This window comes from Saccopteryx bilineata, chromosome 4, assembly GCF_036850765.1.
Source record: "Saccopteryx bilineata isolate mSacBil1 chromosome 4, mSacBil1_pri_phased_curated, whole genome shotgun sequence".
Lineage (NCBI taxonomy): Eukaryota > Metazoa > Chordata > Mammalia > Chiroptera > Emballonuridae > Saccopteryx > Saccopteryx bilineata.
The window spans coordinates 154,769,343-154,786,728 of NC_089493.1; the positions used below are offsets into that span (position 1 = coordinate 154,769,343).

At 54.8% G+C, this 17,386-nt stretch overlaps 1 protein-coding gene across 1 annotated transcript; it reads right to left on the reverse strand.

Moving 5' to 3' along the window:
• Positions 1 to 44: 44 nt before the first annotated feature.
• Positions 45 to 15,260, reverse strand: HK3 (hexokinase 3). The gene is given in 27 exon segments (XM_066276744.1): positions 45 to 216; positions 304 to 537; positions 697 to 802; positions 805 to 848; positions 944 to 1,127; positions 2,683 to 2,782; positions 2,953 to 3,048; positions 5,609 to 5,663; positions 5,665 to 5,729; positions 5,809 to 5,945; positions 6,056 to 6,253; positions 6,256 to 6,313; positions 6,362 to 6,380; positions 6,668 to 6,752; positions 6,755 to 6,900; positions 7,052 to 7,109; positions 7,112 to 7,168; positions 7,171 to 7,203; positions 7,689 to 7,874; positions 7,954 to 8,054; positions 8,866 to 8,893; positions 8,896 to 8,959; positions 9,050 to 9,169; positions 9,255 to 9,409; positions 9,594 to 9,759; positions 14,771 to 14,889; positions 15,200 to 15,260. Coding segments are annotated over 27 exon segments (2,847 nt in total).
• Between the last annotated feature and the right edge of the window lie 2,126 nt (positions 15,261 to 17,386).

Consider the following 17,386-nt stretch of genomic DNA (forward strand, 5'->3'; position numbering starts at 1 on the left):
AGTGCTGCTTCTCTTGGGGAAGCCAGAGACTGAGGCCAGTGGCCCTAGAGGGGTGACACACAGACTATTCTGGGAGTCCCAAGTAGCTGGGCCAGGCGACAGGCAATGGCAGTGACCAGGGCTACACCTTTGCCTGACCCATCCTCTGACTGCAGGAAGGTGACCGCACAGCGAGGGGCCAGCTCCCACAGAGTGGCCTCCACCAGGCAAGAGAAGCTATGAGGGGGGAGGGCTGAGATGAGCCTGAGCCAACCAGGCCCCACCTGGCCATGCCTCCCCACCCAACCTGGCACCCAGATTCACTGGGGGTGTAGCTTGTAGAGGGTCCCATCCATGCCCACAGACACAGTCAGCTCTTCCAGGCCCCGGTTCTCATGGATCTTTTCCACCACGGCAGCCACCCCTGCCTCACGGAGTTGGGGGGCCTGCTGGGACACAGCCTGGCACACCTCCAGGACCATCAGGGCATCATCCGGGGTCAGGGGCAGCCCCAGCTCCTCCAGGATGGCTCGGACCTGCCTCAGGGCCAGGCTGTCACTGGGGACAGGAAGGAATAGAGCACAGAGAGGTAGGGTTCGGCCCTCTCTCTCATGACCTCTATCTTCCAGGGCGGACCCCTCTCCAACCAGCATTCCATACAAAGTGAACAGTAAGACCTCTTGGGGAGGTGGGATGTGGTAATGCAGGTCTTGGCACTTTTCGATCTCAGAGAGAAACTTGGTTTTAAAAATGTTTCTGGTCTTAAGTCGCTGGGTCTGCTGACCCCAGAAGAGAACTCCAATGCTTGCCAATAACAAGAGATGTGGCAGACTGTCTCCTCCAGGTGCATGCCACTGATCATCTCAAACCTGCATGGAAGTATCTGCCCACAGGGCAGGAGACCCCACCAAATACCACCACAGCAGAAGCCGCCACCAGCCACCCTGCCCAGCCTGGCCCACACCTCTGTTTGCCAGGGTTGATGAATGCCTGGTCCACACTGCCATCAAAGCAGGTGCTGAGCATGCTCAGTGAGCCATCATCCCCAAAGGCATCCCACTCCATGTTGATGCACATGTGGCCTGAGTCCCCAGCCATGCCCACCACATTCCGGAGCTCCTCCATATAGCAGGCATTGGTACCAGTTCCTGTAGGAAGACCAGATGGTGTGGGAGCCATTTTCTAATGCAGACAAGACCCCTCTAAGCTTTTCCTATACTAAGATGGCAAAATTTGGTCTCATTTTTTACCTCTTCATCTCCCCACTCTGATGCCCTGCCCCAGGTCCTGCTCTTCCTTCCTTCCTGACATTCCCTCTGCAGAACCTGCCAGCACCAAGCCCTCCAGGCTCCGTTACTTCCCTGACCAGCACCATCAGTGTATCTCCCATGCTACCCTGCCAAAAAAAAAAAAATGCCACCAGTCATGTCACTCCCCTGGAAGACATGTAATGGCCCCCCACTTCATGCAAGAGGCCAAAGCTCCCTGAACTAGCCTTTGGGACTTTAGTTAAACTAGCAGGTGACAGGCTAAGAGCAAAGGAGGTAGACAGGAGTCAGACTAGAGGAGCCCCACAGAAACCAGAGGTGGGGCAATGAGCAGCCAACTCAGATACTGCCTGTATGTGCCCAAATAAAGGTGCAAAGAAGAGCATCATGGGAGACCTGAGCAAGGTGAATCTTCCTGCCTAGAAGGTCAGGAGAAACTACAGAGGGGAAATGACATTGGGATTTGGCCTTAAGGCCAAGAAGCACAGAAAGAACAGCATTCCAGGCAGAGGGCAAAGGCATCCCTTCCCTCTCCCCAATGCCAATCAGCTCTAGGCAGGTGGAGCCCTTGCTGGCCTCTCCCGGAATTCCTCCATCCAGTGGTTTATTACTATGACAATCTGGGCACCCCTCTGAGCTCTCTGTTCAAGAAGTCCCCAGTCCCATGAGAAGCTAGCACATACATTGCGCTCTCAGAGACTGACGCCCAAGGACCAGGCGCCCTCCTCCCCTGCCTGGCCAGATCCCTTCTCTCCAGCCTTTCTTTGCAAGCCCCACTCATCCTGGGACCCCTTCCTCTCTGAGCTCAGCCTGTCACCTCCGCACAGTCAGAGTCAGTTCTCTCTGACTGCCTCTGCTAAATGGTCAGTTCTGAGAAGGCAGGGGCTTCCTCCCTTCTTTATATGTCTTTCTGTCCCTTCCTCCAGCCCCCAGTTGGCCACAAGATAGGTGCTTAATAAAGACTTAAAATCTCAGATGGCCTGAAGGACCCTCACAGCTCTTTCTCTGTCACCCGCAGCCACCCACAGCTCCAAGCACTGAGCGCACCATGAGCCAGGCACTGTGCCACACTTTGCCTCAAGATGGGCACTACTCTTATCTCCATCTTAGGGATGAGGAAACAAGTTTTGGTGACTGGCCCAAGGTCGCACAGATAGAACTGGCAGAGCCAGTATTTCCACCCAAATTCATCTGATGCCAAACCATTTAACAGAAGAGCAAACAGAATCTCAAGTCAAGGAGCTTCAGTGAGTCAGCAGCCGAGCTGGGCTACACACGCCCAGCTCCAGGCTTCTAGCCCAATAAAGGCCCATTGGGTCAGACAGGAATGAGCCCACATCCCCAAGGCCAGGGAATTATCCAAACTGAGGAAGCAACAGGAGACAACAAATTAGCATCAGGCAGTAGAGGCACAAAAAAGCAGGGCCCTCCTTACCAATGATAAGGCTGACCTCACAATGGGGGTCCTCATAGCCATAGGACATCATGGTCCCCACTGTATCATTGATAATGGCAATGACATTCAGCTCCACTGCCTGAACACAAAAGGATGCTGCTAGCTGCTGGGCAACATGGTCGTCATGGCAACCAGCGTTGGACCCAGAGGTCTCCACTGCAGAAGGTCCCTCTCTCAGGAAGTAAGAGACCCTTTGCTCCCTTCAAGGCCTGCCATAGTTCCAAAACACCCTTGAGGCAGACTCCTTACCTCTCTGCGCCCACTGGCTTCCCGCAGCAGACACACAACATCTTGGCCCTCACAAACTGATGCACTGAAACCCTTCCTCCAGTTCAGGAGGATGCCCTGGAGTGAGGCCAAGGCGGGGCAGGAAGCTGGAGGCCCCTTGGAATCTCACTTGGCATCTGCTCAAGTATACAACATCCCTCTCCCCAAGCAGGATCCCAGGCACAATAATCTGACATAGAGTTGAGGGCCTGACCCTCTGCCCCCTGTCAACCTTCAGAAGCCTTCCAGTGTGAAGAAACCTATTAATAACTGTTCCACCAATGTCTTCTTTATCAGTACCAGAATGCTCAGATGGTCTCAGGGTATGGCCATTTTTAAGAGCTTTGCCCAGAAGAAATGGGCCAATGTAAGTGGGTTAGGAAGGAACAAGGCTGGTGAAATGAGTGTTGTGTGTGAGGAAGACTCAGTTGTCTTCATGACAGCAGATTCTGCACTTCTAAAAAGAACTAGCCAGAATCACTTGAAGAAGGAATTCTTAGAGCTGGGATGAAGCTGCATCAGTGGGAGACTTGCTCATGGTTCCAAATGGAAGTGAAGGGCTAATAAATAGAAAAGCCAGAACCCGACACCGGGGCAGGACAGGAGGGGACAAGACAGATTTGCCTTTATTGGGAGAAATTGGCCTTACATTGTGAACTTAGTGACAGTGGGAGGGGCGGGCGATTATTCCACCACAACCAGGAGAAAGTGGCTGCTCTATCCCAAGTAGCATGGAGAGCATGGAGGTCTGAAAACCTTTGGGGCAGGAGACTTCAGAAATACTAACCAACACTTTCCCCAGTAATGTTTCCTTTTATTCCTTTTCCCATGTGACCACATCTAGGGTGTTTTGTGCTCATTGTCCCAAAAACAGAAATGAGAAAGAGTGAATGAGAGAGAGGCCAGTTTGGGGAGACCAGCTCACGAGGATTAGCAAAGTTTTCCTGCTCCAAGACAAGACAAAGAATCCCTGGTCCCGGGGATGGGGGAAAGTCAGAGTCAGGTTTCAGGTGGCTTCCTGGGAAAGGTATTCTATGCCCTCACCCCTGGGCCCACCCTGGGGGAGAAAGAAGAAGACAAAGGATTTGTGTGGTCTGAGAGCAGAGGAGGCCTCTACCCTCCTTCGCTAGGGAGATGCCAAGACTCAAGAGAGGAAGTAGCAACATCCAGACAGTCGAGGCCTGAGTGTGTCCACATGAGTTCTCCCTGGTGTCTGCACATTTTTTTTTTTTGGTATTTTTCTGAAGTTAGAAGTGGGGAGGCAGTCAGACAGACTCCCGCATGCACCCAACCAGGATTTATCCAGCATGCCCACCAGGGGGTGATGCTCTGCCCATCTAGGGCATTGCTCAATAGTGGCCAGAGCCATTCTAGTGCCTGAGGCGGAGGACATGAAGCCATCCTCAGCACCCGGGCCGATTTAACTCCAATGGAGCCTTGGCTGTGGGAGGGGAAGAGAGAGACAGAGAGGAAAGAGAAGGGGAAGGGCGGAGAAGCAGATGGGCACATCTCCTGTGTGCTCTGGCCGGGAATCAAACCCGGGACTTCCACACGCTGGGCCAATGCTCTATTGCTGAGCCAGCTGGCCAAGGCTTTGTCTGCACATTCTTTATAGCAAAGAATGATTGTTGTGTAGCCAAGAGGGACCCCTACCTGGGGGAGGGGGTCTGTGAATTGGTTAACATTTAGTTCTCACACCTCTAAAGGATGTGGGCTCAACACAGAAACAGTCCAGCGATAGAAGGGCAATAGGGTCACGTGTCTTGCACACGTGCTTTTGTATCTTGAGTCCCACCTGCTTCTCACACCTTACAAGAGATAGTCAAAAAGCACCAGCTGCTTCGCCTGGAGCCGGAAGGACTCGCAGAGACACTGTGGACTGCTCAGGGCAGAGGGGGACAAGGTGCAGTGGCACACATCTGGGAGTCGGAGTGAGAGCAGAGAGTGGCAGCCACACAGTGCTGGTTGGTGCAGAGGAAGCGGAGCTTCTCAGTGACGCAGGTGTAGAACACAAGGGGTCGGCAGGGGCAGCGGGCTCCTCAGCAGAAACTTGGGGTGATGAGGAGGGGACTCCTCAGAACTTGGACCAGAGGTCCAGGAGAGACGGTTTTTGTGACAGGCCTCAGGTGTGTGTATGAAAACTCCAGCATTTTGTTGAAGGACAGAAATATGTGCTGAGCGCCTGCTGCTTGGCCAACCCAATTAGGCACCCAACCCAGCAGGGCACCGAAAGGGACCCCAGCAAGGCTCAGAAGGGGAGGGAGGACAAAGGACCTGTATGAGCACTGATCTTATAAGAGACTGGAGCAAATAAATGCTGCTCCCATAGGTCCCCAGGCCAGAACATCAGTGCTGCAGTCGGGCAGATCTGGGCCTAACTTTGGCTCAGTCCTCCTGCTGATTGGCAGCCTCCAGGGGTCCATGTGTCCTTCTCCCTCCCAGACCTCATGACCTTGGGTTCCAGGCCACTTTACCACACCCATCCACCTGGGCACAGCGCATCTAAGGAAAGTGAGGCTAAGTGCAGGCTCAGCCTAGTGTTGCCTCGGCATGGGCGCCAGGAGCCTGCGCCCACTCCATGTAGGCTCTGTGGATGAATAGCCCCTGCAGGTGGCTTCTCCCAGCACCCATCCCTCACCTGAGCCAGGCTGAGCTGCCTGCACCTCGGGAAGGAAAAGGTGAAGCCCAGGGGGGCTCTGCCCGCTCAGGCCCTGCTTCTGCTGGAAGTCTAGGACGCAGTCCACAACGTGGTGGAAGAGCTGGGGGGCAGGCCAAGTCAACGTGGTGGGGGTTGGGGTGGCCCTTCCTCGCCCCTGCCTCAGCCCGAGCTGTGGGTGCCTGTTGTCTAGATCTCTGAGCCACACACTCAGAGATTGAATAGACCTGGTTGCTGATCTGCGCACCCTCTGTGGTCACATGTACCATGAGGACTCAGAAGTTGGTGCCCAAGGCCCAGTGCCAGGAAATCCCCCGCTCTGTGGGGCAGAAACCCTCAGTGCCAGGACAGAGTGGATGGCTTCACCCAGCACACACTGTGATGCCCAGGAGCTCATGTCCTGGCCACACACTCAGGCCAGGTCCTCACCACTGCCATCAGGAGTAGCCTGGACGTAAGTAGGCAGTATTCGGAGGGAGAAGGCCTCCCCTCGGAGCCCCTTGGCCATGGCCTCCTGCATCCGTGCCTGCACTCCTGCCAGCTGCTCATGGGTCAGCCGGAACTGTGCCAGCGTCTCCTCCAATAGGCACCGGTGGGCAGCCAGACAGGAAGCCATGGCAGTCACACCCCGTCCACAGAGGGAGTGAAGGAGACATCACATTCGGGGGCCAGGAGCTTCATTTTTTCCTGCAGTGTGCTGAGGAAGGTTCCTACACAGACACATGCCAGGCCCACCTTGACCTGGCACAAGACCCTGGCCCCAAGGCTTACTGAAGCCTGGGCCCCATAATTTCCAATCAGTTTAATTCTAGGCTTAGCTGTGCACCAACTACATGCCCAGTGCCCCAGGGACCCTCTCCAGCGCAGCCAGGCAGAAACATCTAACTTCTTCTGCTACCACCAGCCCTCATCTGGCCTCACTCTGCTTGGATGCCATTCATACTCACTGCCCTGCAGTCATGGCACCAGAATGCCCCTCTGGGTGTGTGTCACCTGTATTCCTACTACCTGTTCACACAGGATCCTGTGTTTTCCTAATACCTGGGGTGTCGCTCGAACACTTGGCCTCCAGTGGCCACAGCAATCTGAAGCCTCTGCTGCTCCCAGTTGTGCTGGAGGCGGTGCGGATGGCAGCCAGGGAAGCAGTGCAGAGCTGGGCAGCTCGAGTGCACACAGCTGCACACACACACTGCACTAGTTCAGCGTCTGCAGCCCCCAGGCTCAGGCCCAAGTCCTGCAGGATAGCGTGCACATGGGCTGTCCCAGCCAAGGAGCTGAGGGAACAGGGTGCTGCTCTGAGGCTCAAGTATCCCACATGCTCCCTGCCCTCTTCCCCCAAAACCCCATGGCTACCTGGGGACAGAGCATCCTCCCTCTCCCAAGCAGAGATCCCGCGGTCTAATCCTACTGGCTTCCCATACTCACTCCGCCATTTCAGCCATGTGCTGCGGGAGGAGGCACCCTCAGCTCAGCAGGGCAGGGAGGTGCAGCCACCAAAGAGGATCCTGTGCTGGGCCAGGTGAGCGAGCACCTGCCATACCGCTCACCCAGGTCCAGGCCTCCAATCATCTTCTCAACCCGCAGGTGGGAAGGGTGGTGGGCCTGGGCCTTTCAAACCCTTGGCTCACGGGGGCCTACCTGTCAGAGCCCTATGGAGGGGTCATTTTCTTTGGGGTCCCCAGACTGGAAGTTCCAGAAGCAAATGGCCACCCAGGAGACAGGGGGTGTTTCCTGAGGCCCCACTGCCCCCTCCAGTTTAGGTGAAGTTTAGGGGGATTCTGGAGAGTGATAGGACCCAAAGGAGGGAGGGGACAGTTTGCTTAACTACCCCCAATATCCAACTCTTGTCAGGGCTAACCAGTCAGGAATAAAGGAGGGCCAAAGGTTGAAAACTGAATTCTAGAACTTTGAGCCCTTCCTTCTTTGAGGCTGGCCAGGGCCCCCCAGGGAGCCACCTAGAGCTGCTGGGAGGGAAAGGCTGCACCCTAAGGGCTGGAGCATAGGGACAGCAGAGGGGATGGGGAGCAGGGCAGAGATAGAGTCAAGAGCAGAAGGTCAGGCTACCTCTGGGAACCAGGATTCAGGGACTCCTGGTCCAGGATACGGTCAAATGTGATCAGCACTAGCCCAGGGGTCCCATAATTGCTGAAGGAGCCCCACTCCACGCTGACATACATGCGGCCCCAGTCCTCATCCAGCACCCCCACGTGACACACCTCCTCCACGTAACATGCGTTGGTGCCGGTGTCTGGCAGAGACGACCCTATCAGGGCCTGCCCACCAGGCAGCGTGTCCCTTTCCCCCGCCACAAATAGTGCACAGCTCACCTACAACGAGCCCGACCTCACATGGCTGGGTCCCCAGCTCACAGCCCATCATGGTGTCCACTGTGTTGTTCACCACAGCAACCATATCAATGCTGTAGGCCTGGACAGTGAGAGAGCAGGGCAGAGAAACCTGGAGGTGGGCAGGGCTGGGGTCCTATCTTTGCCAGAGATGCCCAGAGTTCATGAAGGACATGTCCATGTGCCTCACACATCTGTGTCAAGGACAGACATTCTGAGCCCTCCACCCCACAGAGGAAGGTTTCCCCCATCCCACACCCTTTTGGCTCTTCCTCCGCCAGCTGAGGCCCGGGGGGTCTCCTCAGCTATCCCATTCAGAACACCAGTGTCCCCACAGAACCGGAACCAGGGTGAGCCCCTTTAGCACCCTGAAGACTGCACTGGATGCACCATCATCATCCTGATGTGCTCCCCAAACCCCTTCCTTTCAGCCTTGATTCCCAGCCGCTTACACAGCACGACGCCATTAGTCCAGGCAGACTGACCTCCTCAGGCATCCAGACTTTGCATTTTCACTTCCCTGAAACTAGATCTTGCCCATCCCCTGCTCATGCACCTGGCAAACTCCTCCTTCCAGTCCCTGCTCAAGTCACCATGGGCCCTCCCCGGTGCTCCCAGAGTCATCGACAATACCTCCTCAACAGGACAATCTTTTATTGGAATGCTTTCCCCACCTGACTATAAGGTGCTTAAGGATAGGGCCAAGCCTTTTATCTTTGTTGTCCCCACAGTGCTAAGTATTGATGTGACCTTTCTTGGCCTCAGTCTCTTTACCTAGAAGATGGGAATGGAAGCCACACTTGCCCTAGGGTAAGCTACATAAAGGTGTAAGCAGGGGAGGAAAGCAGGCCCTCAGAAGCACAGGGCAGGCCACATGGGCAGCCCTCCCATGGCCCCTGCCTCTCAATGGCATCTCGAAGCACTGGACCACATCCTGGACTTCCACATCACTGCACCTAAAACTTTTGGTCCAGGAAATGAGGGTGTTCTGGGGGCAGAAAAACAAGGTCACTTCTCCAATGGCCATCACAGGGCTGTGGCCATTCCCCCCACTATCCCCATGCCCACTCTGCTTCACCATGTCCAGGCCCGTCTGGTGACAAGGGACGGAGAAGTTGAACCCAAGCTGCAGGCCCTGGTTGCCCACAGGGAGCCCATCCAGGAATTCAGACAGGCAGCAGGCAGCAAAGTCAAAGAGCTGTGGGACATGTGGGGGGCTCAGCTCTGCCCACTGGAACCCCAGCCACCCGGCTGGCCCCAAAGCCTGGGCAGTGAGCCCTCACCTGCTGACCAGGACCCATCATCACCTCTTGGGGGATCAAAAACTCCCGGCTCCAGGGCTCTCTCCAGTGCCCCTCAATGCCTGTCAGGGTCACCCACAGAACACGCAGTGAGGCCCCCGTAGCTCCCAGCTCCAGCACCAGGAAGTCTCCTTGCTCTGAGGACAAGCAGGTCACAGAGAGGCATGCAGCTGCTGAGTTCAAGCCCTCTGCCTCCCAGAAACATTCCCAACGCCTGCAGTCTTGTCAAGGGGCCACAGAGATAGGAACTTCAGAGATAGAGACAGGAGTAAAGAAACTTCTCCCTCCCCCAGATTACAACCCTCTCCCGAGACCTGGTACCCGTCTTGGTCTATGTCACTCACCAGTGCCATGTGGGCAGCATCCGGACAGCAGGGGCAGGGCTAGCCTGGCCCCTCAGTGCCTGCTCCATGGAGCACGGGAGGCTGTTTTGGATCTGCTGCAACTGTAGACCCATCACCTTGAATTGGTTCACGCACTCCTGCACCTAGGGAGAAACAGGCTGACATCTGGGCAGGAGTCTTGTTGGCCTAGGCAACTTTCCAAACTCCATTCATAACAGGACAGCCCTGCCCAGCTCACACCTCCTCTCACCAGTGCAGACCCACAGCCCTCCGTCAGCTTCCTAAGGGCCGGCCTGTGCTCTCTCTGAGCGTTGCCAGTCCCCCAAGCACCACCAGTGCCCCCCTTTGCCTCTACACACCCGCTGGCTCTCTGGTGGCAGACAGCCTGTGCCAACTCTGCACTCTCAGAAGGCCCTTTTCTGGAGGAAAGACCCACCCACTTCCTCCTGTTCTGTTCCCTCGAGGCCCCTCACTCAGCTCACTGCACCCCTGGCTCCTTTTTTTCTTTTTTTGTATTTTTCTGAAGTTGGAAACGGGGAGGTAGTCAGACAGACTCCCGCATGCACCTGACCAGGATCCACCCAGCATGCCCACCAGGGGGCAATGCTCTGCCCATCTGGGGTGTTGCTCTGCTGCAACCAGAGCCATTCTAGCGCCTGAGGCAGAGGCCATGGAGCCGTCCTCAGCGCCCAGGCCAACTTTGCTCCAATGGAGCCTTGGCTGTGGGAGGGGAAGAGAGAGATAGAGAGGAAGGAGAGGGGGAGGAATGGAGAAGCAGATGGGCGCTTCTCCTGTGTGCCCTGGCCGGGAATCAAACCCAGGACTCCTGCACGCCAGGCTGACGCTCTACCACTGAGCCAACCAGCTAGGGCCCTGGCTCCTTTTATTTCACTGAACTCAGGCCTTTCTCCTATCACACCATAACTGATTGGCTCTGAGTCGCCAGTACCCAGAGCCAAGCTGCTCAGTGAGTTGTCATTGAAGGAGCAAATGAATGAACACACTTGTGATCAAACTTCAAGTTCAGGTTTCCCTCTCCAGATCCACTTGACTCTGGAGCCTAAGCAAGCAAAGCTCTCACTTAAAAAAACAAAACAAAAAACAAAAAGAGTACACCATCAGTATTATTTTTCCGCTCTCCCCGACAGACAGTGTTGAATCTGGGAGGGCTGGGCCTCCATGCAGGGTGGTCACCTGTGGGCCATGTGGCTTGGTGGTAGTCCGAGGGCCTGTGAGCCCACCCCCAGGCTTTCCCAGGGCTCAGTCCCACCCGGGAAAGCTCCCTCTGGAGGAGCAGGACTCACGGGAGAGATCACATGACGCCTTCAAACCTGCCATCAGCGTGTGACAGAGGGAAACTGAAGAAAGAGGGCAGAGCTGGGGAAAACGTGGCAGAGGGACTGGAGGTGCTGTCATGAGGAGACTTCAGAGGCCACATGAGGAGGTAAGCCGCCCCCAGCTGGCCGGCCCCACCAAAGACATCACTTGAGGGACCCCCTAGCCCAGCACCGAACGCTGCAACCCCACTGAGCCCTGCCCTGTGGCGCTCAGACTCCAGTGCAGGGGCTGAAAATAAGCAGGTAAAGGGAATGAGCCATCTGGAGAAAGAGCATACGGGATTTTCCCAGTGCAGGGGATGGCTGCCAGCGAGGCTGGCCAGGGAGCTTGGAGCGAAGGGACAGGTGAGCAGGCAGAGAAAATAGAGCACAGGACATCATGTGTTTCTTCATCACAAGCCCACAGTGCAGAGCTTGAAAAGAGCCCCACTACCTCCTCCTCTATGTGGAAACCTCCCCCAGACAACCCCCTGGCCCATCCTTCACAGAAGCCCAGAAGCGGCCCTGGGTTCATTGGAGGGTCCCAGTCCATGACTCCACTCTCCTGGGCTTGGTCTTCCCAAGGCTCCCCCATCTTGTTGCTCACAAGTTCTGTTTCTGCAACCTGCTGCCCCAGACTGGACCCGTATTTGTGAAGTAATCACTTGGGCACCCAGATAAGAAGGCCAGGAGACACCTGGAAGAGAGGCTGCCTGCCCACTGAGGCAGTTGGATGGCTCTGTCCTACCTCTGCTTTTGGAAGAGTTGGGAAGCAGGTCCCTAAGGTGGCAAATGACCCCAACAGGAGTGCCAGGTGCCCAGTTTCGTGTTTACGTCACAGCAGATGCTTACTTCAGCCATGTATGCTGAGGGGTTATTTCTGTTTACAAATGAGAAAACTAAGGCTCAAACAGGTACAGTCATCTGTCTAAGCCAAGCAGCTATTAAGTAAGGCACAGGGTGAGATTTGAACACAAATCTGTCTGTAGAGATGTTTCTACGCAAATGTTAAGCCTTGTAAAAACTAGCAATTTTTATAAGAACCCAAAGCTGATGAAGGTTGCAGCAAAGAAACCCCATAGGACCTGAGATGAGAAAACTTACTGAGTCCTTGCCCTGACACTTCCTGGATATGTAGCCCGGGCAAGTCAAACCTCTCTCTGAGATAACAATCACCCCTCACGAAAAACCAAAAGAATAATAACACTCAGAAGGCCCCCAGCCCCCAGAGCCAGGGGCCAAGTCTTATTCACTGCTGCATCTCAGGGCCACGTGGGGCAGCGGGCTCCCTGCCAGACATTCCATTCCGGAAGGGTCTGTTAATTGAGTGGTTGTGTGAGCATAAGAATTAAAGGGGATCATGTAAGTGAAAGTGTAAAGTGCTGTTCAGGTGTAAGGGATGTCTTTTTATTGTTTAACAACAAGAGCAGAGCCCTGGCCGGTTGGCTCAACGGTAGAGCGTCGGCCTAGCATGTGGAGGACCCGGGTTCGATTCCCGGCCAGGGCACACAGGAGAAGCGCCCATTTGCTTCTCCACCCCTCCGCCGCGCTTTCCTCTCTGTATCTCTCTTCCCCTCCCGCAGCCAAGGCTCCATTGGAGCAAAGATGGCCCGGGCGCTGGGGATGGCTCTGTGGCCTCTGCCTCAGGCGCTAGAGTGGCTCTGGTCGCAACATGGCGACGCCCAGGATGGGCAGAGCATCGCCCCCTGGTGGGCAGAGCGTCGCCCCTGGTGGGAGTGCCGGGTGGATCCCGGTCGGGCGCATGCGGGAGTCTGTCTGACTGTCTCTCCCTGTTTCCAGCTTCAGAAAAATGAAAAAACAAACAAAAAAAACAACAAGAGCAGAACTATGGAGTTAATGGTTGGGCAGACAATGTTTTTTCCTCTTCCTCCTGGGTCAGGGAGAGGTGCAAGAGGAGTGACCAGGAGATGGCAGAAGCCACGAGAAAGACAAGGGGATTTCCCTGGCAAACACTGGGGGCTGTGCCACAGCCTGCCGGGAGAAACTCCTGGAGTGTCCCCTCCCCCACTGCCTCTCATCCTGGGAAGAGTGGGGAGAGACCAGGAGAGCAAGAAGCAAAGTATCAGAGAGAGGCCTGACCAGGTGGTGGCGCAGTGGATAGAGCATCGGACTGGGATGCGGAAGGACCCAGGTTCGAGACCCCGAGGTCGCCAGCTTGAGCACGGGCTCATCTGGCTTGAGCAAAGAGCTCACCAGCTTGGACCCAAGGTCGCTGGCTCCAGCAGGGGGTTACTCGGTCTGCTGAAGGCCCACGGTCAAGGCACATGTGAGAAAGCAATCAATGAACAACTAAGAAGTCGCATCTCGCAACGAGAAACTGATGATTGATGCTTCTCATCTCTCTCCGTTCCTGTCTGTCTGTCCCTGTCTATCTCTGCCTCTTTAAAAAAAAAAAAAAAAAAAAAAAAAAAAAAAAAGTATCAGAGAGAGGCTGAGCCAGCCCAGCATGGCTTCACTGTGGCTCTTCTGGCAGTGTGTGTGGGCCTGTCTGGCCCAGCGCCTCACCCTCTGAGCAGGTCTTCTGCTTGATCCCGCAGGAGCAAAACTAACACCCACTTTTTCTGAGGACTGAGAAGGGTGGAACAGCCGTGGTCTATAGGACATGTTCACTGAAACGTGGGTTTCCTCTCCTCAGAGCACAAGTAAAGCAGCCTGGAGAGCCTGCCTTACTGCCCCGCTGGTGACAGAGAGACCTGGGGGAAGGGGTTGGGGGAGGGGCTCTGAGAAGGGGCTGTGTTCTGACCAGACATCGTTAACTCAAGTCCTCAGATGACCATGGGAAGGGGAGCCTGTGGTGCTGAAGGGCAGCCAAGACTATGGAAATACGGCATCCCTGTGAAGTCTCCAAAGTCAGAGGCCATCTTTACCCCGCAGGGGTGCAAAATGATCAGGCAGGGCCATGAGAGGCCTGCGGGAGACTCAGGAGGTGGGGCATGAAGCAAGTGGGAGCCTCTGGCAACCTTCCTCTCACCCCACCCCCCACCCCACCTGCTGCCGTTGAGTGGCTCCCAGAGGGAATGGTGACAGCCCGTCTGGGGCAGAGGTGGGACCTGTGTGAAGTAGGAACATGAAACACAGTGAGGGGTGACGGCCGCACAGTTCAGGCAACAAGCCAAGTCTAGCAATGTCAGAACAAGCTGGAAAACCCTAGAAGTTGCAGGGAGTGCCGGCAGAACCCTCGAAAGGCTGCTCTGCGGGTTCCTTCCTTATCTCCTGAAACGCACTTGACCCTCCACGTGTGGGTCTTTTCCTCCATTTCACTAATGAGGAAACAGACTAAGGGATATGAAATGACTCATACAAGTGCTTCCTGCCTAAGGATGTGGTAAGCTGCACTGTAACCTCTGTGCAACTGACTCTGTAGCAGTGTGGAGGGGAGGGAGGGGGCCCTGCGGGAGTGACCAGAGAGATGGGGAAAGGAAGGGCCTTAAGGACACAGCTCTCTACCAGGGAACCCTGTGAGGGACCTCTCTAGACCACGCCAGCCTGTCTGGGGCAGAGGCAGCACCTGGCTGGCAAGGTGGCCAAAGAAACACATTTGGGACCAAAACACCTCAGCTCAGCTCAGGCCCATCATGCCTTCACCCTAGGCCTGTCAACTCTGATCCCTCTCTTTCTGAGCTGGAAAGTGAGGAGCTAATTCCTGCCTTGCAGCTGTGTGGGGCCTCGGGAGAGAGAGTTACCAGATCAGACTGAAAGTCTCGGGAAACTGGAAGAGGCCACACAGGTGTGATTCCACAGCCCATGTCATCTTCAGCCAGTCCTGCTCCTGGCAGCCCTGAACGGGCATGTGATGGGAGCCCAGTGCTGCCCTCACCAATTCAGAGTTATCTGGGGGACAGGGCGAGCCCTCCTGAGGGTAGCCGGGGGCGCCTTCCTGCTGCACCTGCTCAGGCCCAATGGAGGCCATGTAGTTCCACAAGGGCGGGTGGCCACCTGTGGGAGGAAAGGGACAGCCCCAGTGAGCGACTCACTCTGCAGGCCCCAAGGAGGCTGTGACTCACACCCTTTACTTTCTTCCTTCTGAAGGGACAGGAAGGAAGCTATAGACAGAGCTCAGAACCTCTGACCATTAAAGATCCCTTAGTGATCAACCAGAGGCTCTGTTTCCAGAAGCATGTGTAATAAGAGGGCGCCAGGAAGGCTGATTTTTGTTCCCAGTGCCATCATTCATTCTGTCATTCACTCACGTTTACTGGTTCCTGATGCCTCCTGTGCTGGCTGCTGGGGTACAGACAAAGCCAACCAGGTCCCACCATCAGGGGCCCCACAGCCCTGCAGCAGTCATGTAGGGTGGACACAGACATCGCCTGAGATGGTCCTGCTGCTGTGCTTGGGAGTTCAGGGATGTGGCAGGGGTCTCCAAACTTTTTACACAAGGGGCCAGTTCACTGTCCCTTAGACCGTTGGAGGGCCACCACATACAGTGCTCCTCTTACTGACCACCAATGAAAGAGGTGCCCCTTCCAGAAGTGCAGCAGGGGCCAGATAAATGGCCTCAGGGGACTGCATGCGGCCCACGGGGCCGTAGTTTGGGGACGCCTGTTAAGAGCCTTTGGAAGGAAGGGTGTGACCTGCTGGAGAAACAGGCGGGCTGGACCGCAGACAGTCTTTATGTCAAGCTGAGGTGCATGGGTCCTTTCTGAAGGAGATGCAGATGGGGGGAGGAAGCTCTGTGACTCAGTAAGGGCCCCCACTAGTGGCACAAACTTTGGGCAAGTCATTTATGACTTCTTTGAATTTCAGTTTCTTCACCTGTTACACAGAGGAAATGTCTACCTGCCCTTGTCCACAGTGTTCCCTGAGTCATCTCTGCCTCTTCAATGCCCAGTGCAGGGTTTGGCATACGTAGGTGCTAAAACAGCTTATAAAATTGGAGGTGGGTGGGGTGGTCTTATTCAGACAACCAAGAAATCAGCTTGTAACAATCCTCCCCAGAGTCACATATAATTTCACTCACTTTCTAAATCTGTCAAATGGGAATGTTAGTTCCACATACATTATAGATCAGTTTCAAAAATAAAATGGGGTAACAGAGGCAATTACCTTGGAAAGGGCCAAGGCCTACACAGGCGGGGAGATTTCACTTCCTTTCAAGGCCTAGCTGGCTCAATCATTCATTTATTTACTCTCATATTCATTTGTTCTTCTATCTGGCATTTGTTCAGCACTCTCCATGCCAGGGGCTGTGAAACTTCCCCCAAAGAACCCCAGCATTTACAGTCTCCGTAAATGTATCCATGTTTGTCTCTCCAGCTGAGAGTCTCCATGGAGAGGGACATGTCTCCCATATTACTAGATCCCCAGACCCCAGCCCAGGGTCTGCACACATTTGAAGAACTGTGGGCCTCTTGGCTTCTCTCAGATGAGTCAGCTATATGGAATGAGCCTGCCTTCAGAAAGGCATCCCAAGGATGCTTGCTGGGGAGAGAGCCACCACTGGGAACCAAAGGCTTGGTCTTTCCAGCCTCCACACCTCCAGTATGGGCCAAGCACTGAGACCAAGGTGAGGGTGGGGACTGAGGCAGGCAGGAGCTAAACAGAGGAGGAGGCTTTTACCCTGGAGAAGCAGCAGTTGGTCAGTCTCCTCAGGCCTGAGCTCTTTTCTCTCAATAGGAGGCATTCTACTGACCTGGTTTGCACCTAACAATGAAACTCACAAGTGACCTGAGTAATGTCCCCAAGCCCCACCCTCTTATTAGACAACAGCTAATTCACTTTCTTTTGAGTCTACCCTAATAGAAGCCCAGGGCAGGCAGGGCCATGGTGCAAATTTAAGATGACTGCAGGGAGTTAGAGCCCTGAACTGGGTCAAGGGCCCTAGGACATGCCCCCTGCAATGCTGGGAGTTCTACTTTACAAACACTGAGTTTTGGGGTGGTGGCTCACCCCTGGAAAGAAAATGGAGGGGCCTAGCCTGGGAAATATACAATCCAATTGACAATTTTGCAAAATGTGGAAGTACTAGTGAGTAAGAGGTAATGAGGGCACAGAAGAGGAAGAGACTGACCGACCCTGAGTGGGCAAGAAGCTGAGAATGCTAAACCTGGACAGAATGGGAGTATTCTAGCAGAGGTGGTCCTTGAAAAAGAGAAGCACAGACAACATCATGGAGCATAAGGCACTGTCACAGAATGAGTCAGCTCCTAGAGGCTACCTGTGGAAGGGGCTATATGGTGGGAGAGGTGGCAACTAAACTGTGGGGTTTGGCCATTAGTCTGTAGGCCAAGGGGGAGAGTAGATTCACAACATAGGTGTTCTCTGCTGAAAGGGGGAGTCTCAGGCTATAGTCAAGCTGTTGGCCACCAAGCTGGTTTTCCCCTGAACTATTGATAGTTTCCTTGAATTCACAGAACCTTGAGGCATCACTGTGTCACTGCACTGTGACACTATACGGTATAAACTGTGTGTGTTCCTCCAAAATTCATCTTGA